The following is a 17,198-nucleotide window of genomic DNA, read 5'->3' as shown; positions in this document are numbered from 1 at the left end:
ACAGCAGTCTCCTCAAGCATATTAAGTATCACCTTCCTCAGGACCTTTGCACTTACTGCAATGCTCTTCTCCAGATGTTTGCATGGCTTATTTCTTCTCTTCTTTTACATCTCTGCTCAAATGTCACCTTACCAAAGAGCCCTACCTAGTCTCTCTCTCCAAATCAGCACCCTAACCCCATTATTTTCTGTCCCCTTAAGCTCCTTTATTTACTTTTTCATGGCATTTACTTCCATTGATATGTATATATTTATTTTTCTATTATCTGTTTCTCCCCACTAAACTATATGCTCCATGATCCTATCTGTGTTGATGTCACTATATTCTCAGTACCTAGAACAGTGCCTGGCATTTTTTTGTGTGTTTTTAAAATAGTTTATTTATTTATTTGAGAGAAAGAGAGAACACAGGCAGGCAGAGGGACAGAGGGACAGAGGGAGAGGGAGAAGTGGGCTCCCTGTAGCCGGATGCTGGACTCCATCCCAGGACTCCAGCATCATGACCTGAGCCGAAGGCAGATGCTTTACTGACTGATATACCCAGGTGCTCGCAGTGCCTGGCATTTAAGTGGTGCTTGGTAAATGTCTGTTGAATAAATCTTTGAACCATACCACATCAGGAGCCACCTTCTTCATTCCCCACGTGGTCATGCTCAGAAATACAAATAAAATAGGTTTAATGAGTTTTATTTGCTGTTGTGACAATCAGACACCATATAATAATGAGGATTATAATATGTTCAGCTCATGCCATGCCCTTCACACATATTATTATTTAAACCTCATCCTTTATAAGGCCAGTTTACAGATGGAAAACGGACTGGGAAGCTGATTAGCTTTCCCAGTTATAAGTGCTAGACCAAACAGACCTGGGGTCAAATCGTTGTTCTGCAATTGATAGCCAATTACATAAGTTCTCTGAGCCCCAGTGTTCCCAGATATTACGTGGACATAACTGTTAGAGCTGATACAGAGTATTAGTACTGTTTGACACACTACATGGTCAGGGTTCAGAGGGTACAACAGAAACTTCTCTAGGTTGTATAAGCAATGGAAGTGTAGTCAAAGGAATCGGTTACACTGCTGAGAGAACAACCAAGAAGCCAGAGTGAGGCAGCTCAAGAATTAGTAACAGCAGAAAATTGCTACCACACCAGGGGCTGGTGGCACATTGTGGAGGAGGAGGGCTTATCAGAACCCAGAAGTAATCCCCAAGGGCTGGAGCTATGTCAGGGACTATCCAGTTCCCAGTGGGAGTTGAGAGCCTTGAAGGAGTTTCAGCACCTCCAGAAGCAGAGAGAGAAGGGAAGACAGACCCTGGCATGTACCCCATCTGCCTCCAAAGGCTCTCATGGGTCAAATCTATCTAGAAGCCAGAGAACAAAGGAGTGTGGAATAAGATTTTCTGTAGAACCAGGATGAGGGTTCTATGGGGTATAGGCTTTGGGTCTGAGAACAAACAACCAGGAGGCCAACAAGGACACTAAGCACAAACGGTAGTTGGTTTTCCCTAGTAGACAACCTGGAACTCAAATGCAGATTCTCTGACTTCTATTCCTCCTGTTCCTTAGGAATTGGATCAGCAATATGAACAAATCTACAGTGTAGTGTTATGTTCTATAACCAACTTTATCTAAATCTTAGAGATTTTATGTTCATGATTTTTTTTCTTAAAAACTAAAATTATTCTGTCTTCTCTCAAATGAGGCAACACATTCCTGTGGTTAAGGGGATTTCCAGAAAACTAGTTTCATTGAGTAAAGCTCCATGGCAGTTAACCACAGCAGACCTGATTTCTGGAGCAGACCCCTTAGAAAGCAGCATGCTCAACAAAGCTTGCAACTTAATCATGATTCTTAGGACTTAAGAGGGTGATGTTTTACTTGTGGCTGTATACATAACAACTAAAATGGCGCCTGGAACCTAGTAGGCACTCAAAAGCTCATGGGTGAAGAATGAACATAACCTAGGGTTAGCTTGGTTCTATCCCTGTCACTCAGAACCAGCATCTCCCACCTGACCAAGCCTCTGTTGCTTCTACCCTAACTGTCCACTTATCCTCCCTCTTAGGTCATTATCTGGAGCCAGTCATTTTCACTCTGAGGACACTGTCATGTCTCACCTGAGTACTAAGCAGCCCTCTGCCTGGTTTTCCTCCATGGCTGTCCCTTCGAAGCCATTCTCCAATCCCACCATCAAAGTTGTCTTTCCAAAGTCCAAATCTCATGAGGCCACTTAAAGCTTCTCAATGGCTCCTGCCCCATCTCCAGCCTCTCCTGAGACATAGCCTAATACCTTTGCATAGCATCAAATGTCCCTTTGGATCTTACCCTACCCAAGCCACCTGCTTCTACTACCACAGGGGTTTCATCGTTCCTGTATGCCCCACACTTTCCTTATTCCCTCTGCTGGGAAGGCTTCTCCCCACATTGCCCATCTTTAAAATTATATCCCAAAGCTACCTTCTCTGAGGAATCCTCTCTGCCATGCCCTGTACCTCGTGGCTAATAACCCCAGCTACAGCCTGGTGTACTGTAGGCACATTTACGATGAGTATCGAATTGTTGCAGGAGCTCTTCAGTCTTATTTCATAGATGAGGAAATTCTTATATCTCAATGCCATTGAGGTTATCTCTGATTTTTCCCTCAAGTCCTTTTCCTCCTCTCTATGTTGTTGGCAGCACCCTACACCAGGCTCTGGTCTCCTCATGTACAGATTATGACCTTGCTTGGCCATGAAAGGTGTGTACTTCTTAATGTTGATGGTGCATCAAGAGGTAGCTTTATTATTATTATTATTAATTATTATTATTATTATTATTTTTAGTCATTCAAAGAGCCTAGCACAGTGCTGGTTATTTCACAAAATTTCATCTTACTCTGAAAAAGATTTTAAAAGACGTAGGATGGGGCACCAGGTGGCTCAGAAGGTTAAGCCTCTGCCTTCTGCTCAGGTCATGGTCTCAGGGTCCTGGGATCAAACCCCCTATTGGGCTCTCTGCTCAGCAGGGAACCTGCTTCCCCTTCTCTCTCTGCCTGCCTCTCTGCCTACTTGTGATCTCTCTCTCTGTGTCAAATAAATAAATAAAATATTTTAAAAAAATAAAAGATATAGGAAAGATTGAAAGAAAAGTGAAATAAAATTGAGATAGAAAAGATGCTTAAAGAAAGTCTATCTTCAATTTACCAAATATTTTTTGAGCACCTACTGTGTTCCAACCATCTTGCATGCCACTGGGTATGCAATGTTAAACACAAGTCAGTCTCTGTCCTCAACAAGCTTCCCTTTCCTTCCTCAGTTTGCTGAAGCCACAGAAGAAACATTGCCAGGAAGCTTTCTTCCCTTAGGAAACATCTGAAAATATATGTATAAACTCTCCCACTGGCAAAATACGAAACAGGGCAAATTCCTGAGGTCCTTGATGAAATGATTTGCTTTTGACCATTTGCGTTTCACTCCTCTTAGTTGTTACCACCCAAGATTCCTACGCCTTTCATTTAATTGTTTCTTTTTTGATGGTGGTATTTCGTTTTTATAGTTGGTAACCTGATGTTTCTGAAGGTAATGCAGGGACTTATCACATCCTGGTTGCTGTCCACTGCTGTTCGATCTCAAGGCTGTTAAAACCAGGTTTTCTTCCCTATACAAGGCTACATACTCCTTTTTCCAGATCTGCCACATGCACCATGTTAACACAACAACACTTTCAGGGCCCGTTTGGAAATTGATTGATTATTTTGAGCGTGAAAGGTGCGTCTTGGGAAAAACAAATGAATCAAATGGAAAAATGAATTAACATCATGAAATTTACCTTCCCAGCTGGAGACATGATATATTCATGAGTTCCCTAGAGATGATCCTCTTCTAAGAATTCACTATTAAAGAAAGTCTGCAATTAGGTGGAGTCAGAGCTCAGCTTAAAACATATTTATATGTGAATGGAAAACATCCCTTTGAAGGAAAAGGTTTCGAACTAGAAATTTTCATTTCTTGTGAAAGATGCTTGGAATTGACAACTGGCTTGCTACAGGCATCTCATTCCAGATCTTCTAAAGTCTCTGTGATACTCTTAATTGGACTTGACATCTGCAAAAAGCACGATTCAGTCCCATTGATATTTATTGTGCACCTGTTTGGTGCATGGCATTTTGACAGCATTCTATGGGGCTATAAAGACAAGTAAGATAATATCTTTGTTTCGTTTAATAAGAAAAATAGGTATGTAAGTGAATAAGAAAGAACAGTTTTGTTTGTCCTTTTCAGGTGATTGTTACTAAGTCTAGCATAGATGGAGCACAACTTTGGTCACTTCACTTATAGGTGATGTTGCCAAGAAATGAGAGAAGTAGAGGTGTTCTGAGGTATAAAATTCTTCATTTCAGAGCCTTGGTAGGCAAAGTGACAGGCAGGCATGTCTTCTTCAGTTACGGGTACCTACTCCTCCTCCTTGCTGAGTATGATCTTCTGGGTTTTAGGTATGCGCAAAGTGAAGTCAAAAGAATTCTATTTAGCAACAATATTCAACCATACTGACCATACTATATGCTGGTTGGTGTTCTTTTTGGACTATCTGGGAACCTAATTAGCACAGGGACATTATGTTTACTTTTTCCTTTTTTTGGACACTGTGTTTTCAATAAAAAAAAAAATTCCAGGAAATCAACTCACTAAGAATGAATTTTTAAAATGCAACATGTTCCTCTGCAGAGTTTTGCCTAGGCAGCACTTTGCATGAAGAGGGTTCTCTGGTCTGTGCAATGAATCATTGAGAGCTAATTTTCCCTAGGGACACAGAGGGAGAATATGACCTGAAGGTAGATTTCTCTTGTCTGTCATGTGAATGAGACAAATATGTTAAACCATGTAAAAAGCTCAGCCTCAACAAGCCAATATTAGTAAAAAATAAAATCTTAAGGAACTAAATATGTTCACCCACTTCCTCCCGGGATGGGGGTGTTAAGGTAGGTGCAGCTCTCTGTTTTTACCCATGTATGTGTAAGGAGAGAATGAGGTTAAAGAAGACACAAGGGTATTCGAATGTAGGCATAGGGTCCAAGTGAATTTTACCTTACAAACAGTTTTTCCGTGGCCTCAAAACTAATTTACAAATGAAAACAAGCACTTAAACTAAGAGCATGTGTTAATTTCTAGATCAGGTGGGAAGATGGCACCAATTTTAGATAAGTGTGAAAGAATGCAATTGGTAATTATATTTTTTTCAGGGTTGGTAGTCCAATTTCAAAGACTACATTGTTAAAAACAAACTAAGAATCCTTTTTGAGATATTATATTTTCTACTTCTATTTTTCTTGCTCAGATTTTTTAACACAAAATTCACACAATTTGGGGGGGGGGGAGCAATTATCTGGGCATTCCACACTTTCAGCTAATATGTGTATGGTGATCATCACCTGTGTACGGCTGAGGTTCACATCCAGATTTAGCCAAGGATAGTTGATGGGCAGTCATGGATGTTGATGGATGGGTGTTCCAGAGTGCAGCCTGCTCGTGGTCTCTTATACATGCTACCTCCTGGGGGTGAGAAGGGCTATTTAACGAAATGAAATACTACTCTGTCATAACTTCCTCACTCACAACTCAATCAAAGAAAATTCTTCCCCAGAGCTGTCATTGAAATCATTACATTCAGAATTAAACATGGTGTATAGAGCAGCCGACAAGACCCTGCGGTACTATTGACATGTCAGGTCTCCCATTAATAATCAGCTTTTCCATACAAGTGAATATGAAAACATCTGTGAATTTGGGTTCTGGCTCCTGCCTTTGGAATGAATGTACTGACTACCTGTTCCTGATTTGTTTCCATACGCTGGTCTGCTGCTGTGTGTCCTGTGCATATCAGCTGTCCTCCTTCCCCTCTTCCCTTCTCCCTTCAGTCACTGACAGGGCTTTAGAACCCTTCCCACCTCAAATCCACTGTAGCCCCAACTCCTCTTTGCAACCTCCCCCTGCAGGTCTTCTTTCACTACTGGTTATTAATCCCTTGCATCCATGCTTCTGTCTCTTGCCCCTCCGATCCACCAAGGCATATTCCCTCACTGTTCTTTGGACTCCTAACCCTTCAGATGTTCCAGCCTTATTATTCTCTTTTCTTCGTCTTTATTTTTAGATGAACAGTATATTTTAGAGTACTTTCAGTTTAGGGGCTCCTGGGTGGCTCTGTCGGTGGAGCATCCAACTCTTGACTTTGGCTCACGTCGTTGACCACAGGGTCATGAGATGGAGCCCCATGTTGGGCTCTGTGCTCAGCAGGAGTCTGCTTGAGATTCAGTCTCTCTCTCTTTCTGTCCCTCGGCCTGCTCATATTCTCCTTCTCTAAAAAAAAAATAAATAAGAAGGCTGTTCAGTTTAAAGAAAAATTATAAGGATAGTACAGGATAGTACAGAGAGTTCTTATCAACTCTGCATCTAAGGGTGCTTGGGTGGCACAGTCCATTAAGCATTGGACTCTTGGTTTCTGCTCATGTCATGATCTCTGTGTTCTGGAACTGAGCCCGGCTTTTGGCTCTATACTCAGCAGGGTGTCTCCTTGAGGGTTCTCTCGTTCTCTTCCTCTGCCCCTCCCCCCACTTATGTGAGCACACACTTTCTCTAAAATAAATAAATAAATTTTTAAAAATAAATAAATAAACCCTGAATCTAGTTTGCCCCAGTATTAACATTATACACTAATATAGTATATTTGTCATAATTAATTAACAACATTGATACATTATTATTATTATTATTATTATTATTATTATTTTGTAATGCCTTCAGTATCCTCCCCTTAGCTCCATGTAAGCAACATGATCCAGAGAAAGGAGAATGGGTGTCACAGTACAGAGAACTTGGTCCAAGACCTGTCTCTAACCTCTGCCTAGTTATATAGATGCCCTTCATGTGACAACTTCAAGGGGCCTCAGTTTCCCATCTGCAAAAATTCCTTCGCAGGAAAAGACCCCAGAAATAAACCTTTATTCTTGTCACTTTATTTCCATCTCTAGCTATAGGAGCTGCCTTGGCAACTCTAAACACCTTGTACAGTAATAAAATTGAACATTTTAGTTATGTCTAGTGAAATTCATAAAAAAAAAATTACAATCAGCTTCTTATGTCTTCAACACCATCTAATACTGTGAGGAATTTAACTAGGAGGTGTTAAGGAAACCAAATGCTGACCTAATAGTAGTTCAGATGCTTGTTATTAGTTTAGTGACATATTTCTCTTTAGAAGAGAAAACTAGGTGATGATAATTTCTTCTTAGGTTCCAGTCTTAGATGCTGAGTCTCCATAATAAATCACCCCTTAAATAAATAAAATGTAAAATTCTCTAAGGCACAGGTTGGCAACCATTTACTGTAAGGGCCAGATAGCAAATATTTTAGGCATTGCAGACCATATGGTCCCTGTCACAGCTACTCTACCCTGCTGTTGTGGCACAATCATACTTGAATGGATGAGTGTGTGCCAGTCAAACTTTATTTACACAAACAGGCAGTAAGCTACCTTTGGCCTGTAGATCATCACTTGCCAACTTCTGATTAAGGCATGAATGAATGAAAATGACATTCACCATAACTGATTCAGAAAATCCCAAGTTATGAGTGAGGGACAGGTTTCAGGTGATTCTTACATGGTGATTCTGGAATTATTAAGGCTTTCTGGTTAATAATGAATGATGTCATGTTTTTTACTGAGTATGCATTCTCTTAGTTCAGCATATTTGACTCAGGAATGAACTGGCCCTTGAAGTAGATTTGGATTCTTTAAGTTGAATGTCAATGAACCCATCCTGGCTTCCTGACCTTGGTGCAGAAAAAGGATCACTTAAAGGAATCAGAAAGCTTGAGTCAGTGCAGGAAATATTGCAACAATAACTGCCATTTATTGACCTGCCCTCTCCATCACCAACTATGATCCCTAGTATCCCACTTGACAGAAAAAGTGGGAGAGGACAAGTACCATGATCACACAGTCAGGGTCTGAGCCAGCTGAATTACTCTCCCCATGGCCACACGTCCCTCCACAAAAGTAACCAGATTTCACTGGGACACTCACATTTCTTCTGATTTAGAACCAGACCTTGTAGGGCAGAAGCAGGTGGGGAATCACCTCTTCTTCCTTCTGGCTTTACTTTCCATGAGCTGTTACATTTAAACACAAACAATAAATGTTTCCTGAGTTACCCCCTACCATGCATGAAGTGTAAAGCTTTTAGTATGTTATAAAATCTATTTTCTTTCCATTTCTGGAACTGCAGAGACAAGGAAATGAAAGCTCAATCAATTAAGCAATTTGTGCAAAGTTACACCTATAGTGAATTGTGGAGGCAGAATTTGGACATAGTTCTCACCAACTCCAAAGCCTTTTCCATACATACAACTACCATAGAACTTAGTGGTTAAACTGCCAGGCTTTCCAGCTAGACTGATTGCATTTGGATCTCAACCTTGCTGCTTAACTAGTTGCATCACCTTGGACAAATGTGATGTTGTTAGTTTCTTGATTTGTCAAATTTAGGGTGATGATAATAATTTCCTTCTCACAGTTTAATAGAAGGAATAAAGCAGTGACAGGCACATAATACACAGAACAAGCATTGGCTTTTTCCACAGACTACAAGCTCTATGAGCACAGGAGTCTGTTTTTTTCACTGTTGTATTCCTGGCACTTAGAATAATATCTAGCACATAGTAGACAATATTGTTGCATGAATGAAAAATGTTCAAACTAGTCTTTAGATTAAGTTGTGACTGTTCAAAGCCAGAAGGAATAAACATGGCACTCCTTTTTCATTCCTTTCTATGGTATACCATGAATTTAACAGGTAAAATTTAATGTGAGTCTTTGAAATAATTTCAGGTGTAATAATGGACACTAGTGATGTCTTCATTATTTCAATGTTCCTAACAAAAGGGGATGTTAGTGCAAAGTAGAAGTTGAGGCTCATCGCTCACACATAGCTTCAGAGATACCCTCCACCTTCGTTGCTGCTCCTGAAGGAGCATTATTATGTAATGCATTTTAAAACTCCTTTTATCTTTTTTAAAAAATTGAATCCGTCCTTATAGCATAGATTTTATCTCTGAAAATTTGTTTTTACTAAGCTTGTATTATATTTAATACTGTGTCTTCTAAATCCAAGCCAGTATTTAGTGGCAACAGCTGCCAGGAGCCCCTGTAATGAATGAATTATGGTCCCATTTAGCTAGTGAGATTGCGTTTGATATGTACACTTCAGTACTGATGGGGGCTCCAGAGAGCAACAATGCCTCCAGAGAAAAGGGCAGCCTTATCTCCTAGTTTGAACAAGCACAAAGAGGAACATGCACAGGAAATATGGAGGTGTTTTTGAACAAACAGCTCTTGCATGATTTATGTGCAGCATTCACAGAGCCTAAGCTCCAGGTATTTCCAAAATCACCACCTAGACAATGTTGCACCTTGGCAGCAAACCATTTTTAAGGCTTTATTGGATTTATAATATTCATCCTGAGTGGTGATTAACTGATACCCCTAACACATAACACAGCACTGGGGTTCTACTCTTTCTCCCCGGCTTACACTGTGTAAGTTATTATTTTCATTAAGATTAAGCATCTCACAAAATTACACAGCAGTTAACTTATGCAACCACCTCCTTAGAATGCTCTACCTTTGAAAATATGCCTCCCAAAGAATCCTTTAAGACCTCATAGCATAGGGCACCTCCATGACTCGGTCATTAAGTGTCTGCCTTCACCTCAGGTCATGATCTCAGGGTCCAGGGATCGAGCCTCACACTGAGCTCTCTGATCAGCGGGGAATCTGCTTCTCCCTTTCCCTCTGTCTGCTGCTAGTGCTTGCTTGCTCTTTCTCTCTCTCAAATAAATAAATAAATAAAATCTTAAAAGACCTCATAACACATACTATGTAATTGGAGCCCCAAATGAAGCATTGTTTTTGTTAGTTTTAATGCAGAATCCTCTATATGTTTTCTATAAAACAATTAAAGTAAATAAGTTTTTCTTTTAAAGTTTTATCTGCCTGTAGTCAAAATAATTTGCAGACTTATTAGCCTGATTTGTATTTTTCTTCAGTTAATTAGAATTAAATATGTAATAAATTTTGAAAAACTTTATAAATGAAAGTGCTGCTCCATTTTAAAATATCTATACATTTGATTATCCTGTATGCTAAACTATAAATTAAACAGTAAGCTGAAAAGTTAAAGAATGCTGTGAAGTTGAGGGGCACCTGCGTGGCTTAGTGGGTTGAGTCCGAATCTTAATTTTAGCTCAGGTCGTGATCTCAGAGTCCTGGAATTAAGCCCCAGGTCATGCTCCCTGCTTAGCAGGAAGTCTGCCTGGGATTTTCAGTTTCCCTCTCCCTCCACCCCTCCCACCCCTCCTGCTCTCATGCTCTCCCTCTAATAAATAAACAAATCTTAAAAAAAAAAAAAAAAAGAATGCTGTGAAGTTGACCTGATAGATGATAGATAGATAGATAGATATCTCCATATATATATATATATGGAGAGAGAGAGAGAGAGAGAGATACTGTGAAGACTATTTTTCAGGAAACCATTGGTAAAATTTAGTTTTGAGGTTAACACTATGAATTAAGAATTTGGTCTAAATGACTGCAATAAAGACAAATAAAATGTATCCTGAGAAAACTTATACATAAAGTGTGCTAAGCCTGGAAATATGGTAAAATTCCCTGTTACTTAATTTTTTATTGAAATAACAGCTATAATTTGTTATGCATGAAAAATTAATAGGCAAAGCATCTTACATGGGTTGTTTTACTTCCTCCTCAGGTAATATTATTATCGTCATTTACTGATGAAGAAGAAGAGTAGGTAATAGGGATTTGTAGAGGTCAAGTGATTTGCCAGAAGTTGCCAGCATAGGGGAGGAGCAGAGCCCAAGATTCAAATCTAGAGAACTTGCCTCTGGAACCTGAATTCTTGCCAGGACATAAGGCTAAATCCCTGATAAGACTGCCAATAAACACATGTTTCAGTTGAATATAAAGATGGTCAAATATACAACCTATAAATATAATCCTATTATAGGTAATATAACAAATCGTATTCAGAATAAGCAAAAACACATTTGCCTATCCCACTAAAAGAGCAATTCTAACTTTTAGAAAGCAGAATTTCAGGGAATGATAACTTCACAGTACCCTAGAAGCTCCGTTTTGTTTTGTATCCCAGATTATGATTTCTACATTTTATTTGAATTCATTAACTAACGAATGACTATTCCTGTAAGTATTGTTATTCTTTTTTTTTTTTTTAATCTAGACATGACAAATCTGAGCTTCAAAGAAGAAAATCAACTAATGTTGCGTAGCAACACGGGAGCAGAAATGAAATTCAAACCCAAGTCTTATGATTTCAAGTCCAATAATTATTTTCATCTTCAGCTACAAGATTACAGAGTGAGAACAAAAATGGTTTGTGAAATAGACTCAACACTTCTTCTTTCTTCTCAAAGGTCGCTACCCTCAGGAGAACAAGGGAACCTACATTCCAGTTCCTATCGTCCCGGAGCTGCAGAGAGGCAAATGGGGGGCCAAAGTTGTCCGAAGAGAGGACAGGTCTGTCCGGCTGTCCATCCAGTCTTCTCCAGAGTGTATTGTGGGGAAGTTCCGCATGTATGTTGCTGTCTGGACCCCCTACGGCATACTTCGTACCAGCCGAAACCCAGAAACGGACACCTATATTCTCTTCAATCCTTGGTGTGAAGGTAAGGAGCAAGCATTTTTCTCATTAAAAAAAAAAAATTGCTCATATTTTTCCAATGCATCTCTTTTTGGAGGGTTAGCAGAATTATTCTAGAAGATATGTACCTTTTCTATATACACTGTTTCCCATGGTTGAAAGACAGGGGGAACAAATGAAATTTGTCCTTAATGTATATGAGGACAGAGCCTGTGCATGTGAAATTAATACTGGTAAACATTTATTCCAGGAAATAATCGAAGAATGCCTGAAGTTGCACAATTAGTTAATTGTGGAGCTGGGTATTGATGGTGTCACTTCTGTGTATGTTATTACTCTGTAAACAAAATGGGCTTTCAAGACTGTTAGGTTCTATAATCTGGCTTCAGAAAAATAGGATAAAGTTGATCCTATCCATAGTAAAACAAACTTCTCTATCTCCCTAATTCAAGAACAGAAAGCCTGAATGTTGAAAGAATCCCATAAATTTGTGTATATGCCAAGTGGGTATAAATTTCATAAACCATAACTCTGGATGTACAAATATGTAACTTTAGTTTAATATAATACAACTTAATCTCTACTGCTATTCTGATTCTCCCTTTCTGTCTGTTATAGACGCTTAATCTACTTATATTCAAATAAAATGAGTCAAGTCCTAGGATTTCTCTCAATTCAGTTTAAAAACTTAGTCACGCACAGTACTTTCCCCCCATCCTGATCTCTGCCCTTCTTTATCTGCCCACTGCTTCCATACTTGGAATGGAGCTGATTTTCAGTTCCAGAAGCAGAAGCAAACATTGCAGCTGCATTAATAGGAGAGGGTGCACTTTTAAATCTTAAAAAATAAGGTAATGAAACTTATTAAAAGCTGACACAGGATGGGAGATGTCTCACATCATCTTACTTCCTGTGTATTGCTCTCCACTATCTTCCAAAAAGAGTCTGTATTTTTTTGCTGATTTCGAATGACCATTGCTTATGAGAGCTGCGTTTGAATCAGGGTTGGGCTGCACTTACCTGTTGATAATAAGTGAACAACAACATTGTTTACTCATATATAATATAAACCTGGATCCTACTGACCTTTACTTTGAATGATCAGTTCCAGTAGTGTTGGCAGATGGCACTGAGCTAATCCTATCCTCCCCACTCACCACCCCATCATCTTGTACCTGATAATCCTATCTCTGAGACAGATGTCCAAGGCTGATGGTAATAGGAGATGTTAATGGGGCCATGTGCTGTTCAAAGGTGCCCTCCTGTGTACAATAATCTTGTCAACCAGATATAAAGCATTCTGTGACTGAGGGGATGTGGCACTACTTACAGAGGTGGGAAAGACTGAAGGGAATGAAGGTGTAGAGACACACTATGATTTTTAAAATGTTAAGTTGGAGTTAACTGTGGATACCCAAGCAGAGATGACTAGTAGGTATTCCACTCTGAATCTGGAGACAAGAATCAGGGTTGTAAAAATGGGAGTCATTTGCACCTAGGGAGAAAATACAGAGAGGAAAAAGGATATAGCATTAAGCCCTGAGGGACACCAGCATTTGGAGGTCTAATAGAGAATGAATTAGCAAAGAAATGAAATGGAGAAGTACTTAGGACATGGCCTATTGTAAAAAAAATTGTATTTTAAGAATCCATATTTGTAAAATAAATAAAGTAGGAATTCATTATTGATTTTCTTTGCATTACATAAAGAAAATAATCTAATTTCATATAACTATCTGGCACTGCAAGGTATTTAGAAATGATATGGTTTACCCCAAATTTGGTATAATCCCCAAAAAGGATTATATCACATATCATGGGGTATGTGTCTACACGCATTTCAATCTATGTTTCCAGTTTTCCAGAGGTGAAAAGGGTTAGCCATGTTGCCTGACATGGAGTTTATAGGAGAATCATTCAGGGAGTGGATAGTTTAATAACTTTCTACTACCTGATCCCTGCCTTGGTTGTATCCATGGTGAGCAGCTTCCAGGTTTCCCTGTTCAGAAGGAGTTGCCTGGTGTAGAGATAACATGGCCCAACACTTGATGCTACATTACAGAAAGGGAAGAGAGGGCCCTCCCCTAGGTATCACTGAAAGGACAGGTGAGAATAAAACTAGCAGATCAGTTTGGAAGCTGTGGCCCAGGACAGAGATGATGATGGATGGTGGTGGCAGTGGAGATGAAGAAGAGGGGATGAATTGGAGATCGCTTTGAATTTAGAACAGAAAATGAAGAGGGGTTGATCATGGGAGGTGAAGAAGAGAGAGGAGTCAAGAATAACTCCAGGTTATGTATCTCCAGGCATGTATCTGACCGATTAGGTTTGTGGTGGTGCTGTTTTCAGAGCTAGGAAGACTGGGGGAAGTGGAGGAGAAGATCTAGGGGTGGAACTAAGAATTATATTTAGAAATGTTAATTTGGTGATATCTGTGGGATCTTCAAGTGAAAACATCAAGTAGTCATTTGAATCAGTGAAACTAGAGCTCCACGGAGATAGCTGAGCTTGGGATGTAAATATGGGCACCATCAGGAGCTAGCAGGGACGTTTAAAGAAAGAACAAATACAGATTTAATATCATCAGCAATTAGAGTCTAGACAAAGGAGAAGGAGACTGAGAAGGAGTTAAAGTAAATCAGTAAAGTAAATCAGTAAAGCATGGTGTCACAGAGCTGGATAATTGATTGATTCAAGAAGACAGCAACTGCTTCTTTGGAATGATGCTGATGAGTTAAATAGGACTGGGAAAGAAAATAGCCATAAACTGTGGAAATATGGAAGTCACTGGGGAACTTGGAAAGATTTTTTTTACCACAGTGATGGGGAAAGAAGCCAGAGAGATGGGTGTGGGCTACAGTGTAATGGGAAGTAAGAACGTGGAGATAACAGCTATTGCCATCTTCTGCAAAAAGACTTTCTGTAAAACAGAGATGGTGAAATGAAGGTCAAAGAAGAATTTTCTTAAAGACAGAATAGATTAGGCATAATTTTATGGAGATGGAGACAAACCAGGAAAAGTTGTGTTTACTGCCCAGAGAGAGGGTAGTGGTCCACAGCCTTGGCTACACATTAGAATCACCCAGACAGTTAACTACATATGTCTCAGACATTCTGGTGGGTCTGGTGTGTAGTCTGGGCTTTAGGGTTTGTCTGTTTTGTTTTGTTTTTCTAGAGAGAGAGATAGTGTGAGTTGGGGGAAGGGTCAGATGGAGAAGGAGAGAGAGAATCTGAAGCAAGCTCCACACCTAGTTGTCACCCTGAGATCATGACCAGAGCTGAAATCTAGAGTCAGACTCCTAACTGACTGAGCCACCCAGGCACCCTGGGGCTTTAGGGTTTTTAAAAAGTTCTGCAGGTTATTTTTAAAGCCAAGGTTGAGAAGAACCAACATAGGGAGTAAAATCCTTGACTGAGTGGAATTCAGGGAACAGGTGAAGAGCCCTTGATAGGTGTGGCTGTCCACCCTCCACTGTGACAAGAGCAATGTGGAAGATGGGTTAAGTATGAAGCTTTTCTAGATTCAGTGGAAGGAGGACAAGGTTGTTTCCATTCTGTGATGTCTTTTTCCCAGTGAGGTGAAATGCAAAGTCATCTGTTGAGAACCAGAAGCAAGAATGGGAGTGTTGGAGGCTTCATAAAAAAGGACTGAGATTTTGGAGATGGGAAGAGGGCTTATTCCAGGAACATGGCAAGTGGGTCCTCCCTGCTCCCCAGAACTCAGGGAAAAGCACCACAGCCCCCCTAATTCCTTGGCCTCTAAGTGTCCCAACCTTTCTCAGATTTCTTGAGGATATCTTCATAGTCATCTCTACCTCTCAGAATCTGATTTCTCCCAGTGCTGACAACCCTGCTGTCTCTGAAACATCAGAAATGGTCACACAAAACATCTGTGTGTGTAGACATTGGCTCCAATTTGGCATGGAGGGTGAGAGGAGGAAAGGCTGACTCCAGTTCTCAAATTTGGAGCACATTGGAATGGCCTGGAGGGCCTATGAAAGCGTTTCTGGGCAGCACCCTCAAACTGAGTAGATCTGATGAGCCTGAGAATTGCATTTCTAATCAGTTCCAAGAGATGCTAATGCTGCTGGTCAGAGACCACACTTAAAGAACCACTGGTTTACATGGTAATCACACACAAAAAAATGATAAAACATAGGAGAATAGACTTTGCTTAAAATTTTTTTCTTGTTTAATATTTTATTTTAAATTTATTTTAGTTTTTTTTAATTTCTTTTCAGTGTACCAGAATTCATTGTTTATGCACCACACCCAGTATTCCATACAATATGTGCCCTCCATAATACCCACCACCAGGCTCACCCAACCTCCCACTCCCCACCCCTTCAAAAACCTCAGATTGTTTTTCAGAGTCCGTAGTCTCTCATGGTTCGTCTCCCCATCCAATTTCCCCCAACTCCCTTCTCCTCTCCATCTCCCCATGTCCTCTGTGTTATTTCTTATGCTCCACAAATAAGTGAAACCATATGATAATTGACTCTCTCTGCTTGACTTATTTCACTCAGCATAATCTCTTCCAGTCCCGTCCATGTTGATACAAAAGTTGAGTATTCATTCTTTCTGATGAAGGCATAACACTCCATAGTGTATATGGACCACATCTTCCTTATCCATTCATCCGTTGAAGGGCATCTTGGTTCTTTCCACAGTTTGGCGACCATGGCCATTGCTGCTATGAACATTGGGGTACAGATGGCCCTTCTTTTCACTACATCTGTATCTTCGGGGTAAACACCCAGTAGTGCAATTGCAGGGTCATAGGGAAGCTCTATTTTTAATTTCTTAAGGAATCTCCACACTGTTCTCCAAAGTGGCTGCACCAACTTGCATTCCCACCAACAGTGTAAGAGGGTTCCCCTTTCTCCACATCCTCTCCAACACATGTTGTTTCCTGTCTTGTTAATTTTGGCCATTCTAACTGGTGTAAGGTGGTATCTCAATGTAGTTTTGATTTGAATTTCCCTGGTGGCTAGTGATGATGAACATTTTTTCACGTGTCTGATAGCCATTTGTGTGTCTTCATTGGAGAAGTGTCAGTTCATGTCTTCTGCCCATTTTTTGATATGATTATCTGTTTTGTGTGTGTTGAGTTTAAGAAGTTCTTTCTAGATCCTAGATATCAGCCTTTTGTCTGTACTGTCATTTGCGAATATCTTCTCCCATTCTGTGGGTTGCCTCTTTGTTTTGTTGACTGTTTCCTTTGCTTTGCAGAAGCTTTTGATCTTGATGAAGTCCCAAAAGTTCATTTTCGCTTGTGTTTCCCTTGCCTTTGGAGACATATCTTGAAAGAAGTTGCTGTGGCTGATATCGAAGAAGTTACTGCCTATGTTCTCCTCTACTTTGCTTAAAATTTCACCGACTCCTCCTTAAACCCAATCCCAGTCTCTCCCCACCTTATTGCCTCTTCTCTGAATCTTTTCATTCCTCCGTGTTCCCATGCTCCTCTTACATCCTCTCTTA

At 40.0% G+C, this 17,198-nt stretch overlaps 1 protein-coding gene across 1 annotated transcript in view; it reads left to right on the top strand.

Moving 5' to 3' along the window:
• Positions 1-17,198, top strand: part of F13A1 (coagulation factor XIII A chain) — a gene marked incomplete at its 5' end in the record, with an annotated part of 166,037 nt that overhangs the window by 34,732 nt on the left and 114,107 nt on the right. The window contains one exon of the mRNA XM_080831468.1: positions 11,491-11,742. Coding sequence (XP_080687594.1) covers positions 11,491-11,742 — 252 coding nt within the window. The remainder of the gene's footprint in view (positions 1-11,490; positions 11,743-17,198) is intronic.

Source organism: Martes martes, assembly GCF_963455335.1.
Source record: "Martes martes genome assembly, contig: scaffold_52, whole genome shotgun sequence".
Taxonomy (NCBI): Eukaryota; Metazoa; Chordata; class Mammalia; order Carnivora; family Mustelidae; genus Martes; species Martes martes.
This window is presented reverse-complemented; position numbering and strand designations above follow the sequence as displayed.